The 4,051-nt window shown below is 40.2% G+C and overlaps 1 protein-coding gene across 1 annotated transcript; it reads right to left on the bottom strand.

The window, feature by feature from the left end:
- Window positions 1-373: 373 nt before the first annotated feature.
- LOC127254406 (uncharacterized) lies at window positions 374-3,283 on the bottom strand. The gene has a single exon (XM_051279498.1). It carries the CDS (start codon window positions 3,281-3,283, stop codon window positions 374-376), a length of 2,910 nt encoding a protein of 969 aa, XP_051135455.1.
- Window positions 3,284-4,051: the final 768 nt, after the last annotated feature.

Raw genomic sequence — 4,051 nt, 5'->3', positions numbered from 1 at the left:
AATCGAATCTTACAGAACTTTCTGCAGGAATGTTGTCACCAGTCTGTGGCAGAACATCTTGGGACTGAGGAATGACTTGAACCTCTGAAGGATTCTGAGTCACCTTAACATCTGGTACAGTTTCATCATCATCATCATTTGAGTGAATAGATTTCTTCTCTGAGATGGTATCATCGAATATCACATTCATGGATTCCATCACTTTCTTGGTACGGTTGTTGAATACTCTGTAAGCTCTCGAGTTCAGTGAGTATCCCAAGAATATGCCTTCATCTGATCGAGTATCAAACTTATGAAGTTGATCTCTGTCCTTCATTATATAGCACTTACATCCAAAGGTATGAAAGTAAGAAACATTTGGTTTCTTCCCTGTCTAGATTTCATAGGCTGTCTTCTCTGTGTGAGATCTGAGATAAACTCGATTAATCACATAGCAAGCTGTGTTGACAGCTTCAGCCCATAGATATTTGGCTACTCCCTTTGCATGCATAATCGATCTAGCCATCTCTTGTAACGTTCGATTCTTCCTTACCACTACTCCGTTTTGTTGTGGAGTCTTTGGAGCAGAGAATTCATGCCTGATTCCCAATCCATTGCAAAATCCAGCAAATCTTTGATTTTCAAATTCCTTTCCATGATCTGTTCTCAATCTGTTAATCTTTGATTTCTTCTCATTCATGAGTCTCGTACCCAGTTTCTCAAAAACATCAAACGCATCACTTTTCTCACGTAAGAAATCGACCCAAGTATATCTCGAAAAATCATCTACACAGACCAGGATATACTTCTTTCCTCCAAGACTGCAAACATCAACTGGACCCATGAGATCCATATGTAACAGCTCCAGACAGTTCCTGCTGAACTGTTGTTCCAACGAGGAATGCACAGCCCTTTTCTGCTTTCCTCTTGCACAGTCACCACAAGTAGTATTTGGAATTTTTGAAAATTTTGGTAGTCCTCTGACAGCTCCAATTTTGTTGATCCTCAACAGATTCTGTGGATTCACATGACCTAATCTGGTGTGCCACAGCATCGATTCATCATCCTTCAATATCAGTGCTTCCATTTGAGGATATTCCAGTAAGTAACAATTGTTCTTCGAACGAATACCAGTCATCACACATTTTTGTGCAGTGTCATAAACTTCACATGAATCCTTGGTGAACTTCACATGTAGATCATCATCGCATAGTTGACTTATACTGATCAGATTCGTACTCAGCCCTTCTACGAAATAGACTTTTGATAACCTTGGAATTCCTTCTCTTTCAAGAATACCATAGCCACTGATCTTTCCTTTTGCTCCATCTCCGAAAATGACTTCTCCACTTCGGTCTTCGACAAAATTCTTCAGAATTCCCTTTTGATTAGTCATGTGCCTTGAGCAACCACTATCAAAGTACCATCGATCAGCTCTGGTAGACTCTTGACTTGACAAGATCACATTACACTCGAGCTGTTTCTGAGTCTCCTTAGGTATCCATACAAACTTGACCTTAATGTTCTGTTTCAGCTCTTCAGTAGGCCATTGAATCCGTCTCCCACTGATAACATCTTTTGCCAGCTTCAAGCACTTCACAGCCGAATGGCCTGGATACATGCAGTACTTACAGTTAGTAGATTGTGACAGCTTTGTCATCTCACTCTGAGTTTTTCTGTGGTTTTTGTTTCTGATTCTGCTTCTTTTCTTTCTTGAATTCTGTTTCCAGACTTGAGTTGATTTCTTTTCTGGAAGTTTGACATCAGTAAGCAGACCACCTCGCACAAATGTAGTTGGTCTACTTTGAGAGGATTCACAGAAGCCTAATCCTTTGTGATCACCAAACGGTTTACCAATTGAGAGGACTTCATCCAATTTTTCTTTCCCTTTCCGAAGTCTATCATTTTCATTCTTCAACTTCAGATTATCTGACTGCAATTCCTTTGATTCAGTAGATTTATCTTCAATGATCTTTGTCAACTTCTCAAGTTCATCTTCAAGTTTCTCCTTTTGAGCTTCCAAACGATAAATGGTATCCAGAAGTTCTTTATTTTTTACAACAGCTTTCTTTTGCTCGGCAACCATTTCCTCATAAGCCTCAATCAACTCATCAGTATCAAGTTCTCTTGACTCATCAGTAGTTTTAGAACTGGATTCTGTCTTTTCATCACTGGAATCATCATCATCTGCCATGAATGCAACAACTTCATGATTCTCAGTCTGTTCATCACCACCAGCAGATTCACCATCTTCATTGTCACTCCAGGTAGCTTGATAGGCCCTTTTCTCCCTTTTCTTAACTGTTGGGCACTCAGATTTAATATGTCCAACACCACCACATCCATAACAGGTAGGTTCTTGAACCGTCTCAGGTTTTGCAGACACTACAAACTTCTTCTTAAATCCACCATCAAATCTATCTTTCGGTTTGCTGTATGCAGTAGGTTTCTGCTCAGGATACTTTCGCTGAGAGCTGGATGTACCTCCTCCCTGATAGCTATTCCTGTTTTGAAACTTCCCAAACTTTAGCTTGGCAGCTCGTTTCTCACTGATCATTCGAGAAAGTTTACGACTCAGCAGAGCCATTTCTTCATCAGACTCAATCATCTCCAAGTCTTCAGCACTCAGAGCCACACTTTTGGGTGCTTCATCTTCAAGATAGTTCATTTCATAGCTTACCAGTGTACCATATAGTTCATCCAATGTCATGTGTCTCAGCTTTGGCGGTTCATCGAGCATAATCACCTTTGGCCTAAAATTTTTTGTGAGACTTTTAAGCATTTTTCTCACCAGTCTCTTTTCTTCAAAGTGCATACCAAGAGCTTCAGCTTGATTTACAACATCCATGAATCGGTTGTGATAGACAGCAATTGTTTCATCTTCATTCATCTTTAGTGCTTCAAACAGAGTTTCAACATGATCCAGCTTTGATTCTCGAACCTGCACAGACCCTTCAAATGCATTTTCAAGAATATCCCATGCTTCCTTAGCAACTTTGCAGTTTGATATCAGCTTCGCTTGAGTTTCATCAACAGCATTGAAGATCGAAAATAAGGCTTTCGAGTTGGCGATTGCAGCAGCCTTTTCATTGAGAGTCCATTCTCTTTTTGGTTTCTTCACAAGAGTGACAGTATTATCTTCATTTTGAATGGTCTTCATGGGATGAGACCATGCAGACTCGACAGCTTCAGAAACATCTTCACCTTGTAACATTAGAAATGCTTCCATTTTGTTCTTCCAACTTCGATAACTTGTTCCATCAAACAGTGGAGGTCTCGATGTAGATCTACCTTCTTTACTCATCTTTGCAAACTGTGAGAGAATCTACTCAGCAACTTAGAGAACACAGCTCTGATACCAAATGTTGGGATGGAAATGAGTGCAACTCCAATAAATCCTCGTACACAAATCCAAATGGGCCAACCTCCCGAAGCGTAGTTATATCACAGTTATGACACCCACTTGTCGATGAAGTAAATGAAAGTATTTCAAAGCAATAAATGAGATGCTATTTGTTTACCCGGTTCGGATAAAAACCATCCTACATCCGAGGGATACCAATCCAGGAGGTGTTCATTAATCAGTGCTGATTAATAACAAAACACTCAAACCTCCACCAACCCACGCTACAAATTAATTACCCTCCAGGGCGTCAGTTGTTACAAACGCGTACTAACAACCGTCATAGCTGGGCTGCACAGAGTTCGAATGCTCCCCTGATCAGAACTCCAGTCTTCCTTTGATCTCCAAGCTTCTCCAACAGAAATACAATGAAAATCACTTACTTAATGCATGGAGGTGGAAGGGAAGTTGTTGAGAGGATAAGCACAATAATTATCTTACTACCCAATCTCTCTAAGATCACTCTATCCACTTCCCAAAACTCTAATACTATGAAACATACCACCACAGCAGCCATGAAATGACATGCATTAAATTCCCTTTGATCTAACCAAGGAATGATGTTGTATCAAATCAGTTCTGATCACAAGAAGACAAATTCGAAATGTCCAATTTGTCTTTGAGCAGCCACCAACGTTGAGGGGACACAAGGGCTGCATGATTGGACTT

This window comes from Andrographis paniculata, unplaced genomic scaffold, assembly GCF_009805555.1.
Source record: "Andrographis paniculata isolate CXL003 unplaced genomic scaffold, ASM980555v1 Contig52END, whole genome shotgun sequence".
Lineage (NCBI taxonomy): Eukaryota > Viridiplantae > Streptophyta > Magnoliopsida > Lamiales > Acanthaceae > Andrographis > Andrographis paniculata.
The sequence above is the reverse complement of the archived record's forward strand: the minus strand, read 5'-3'. Positions and strand labels throughout refer to the sequence as shown.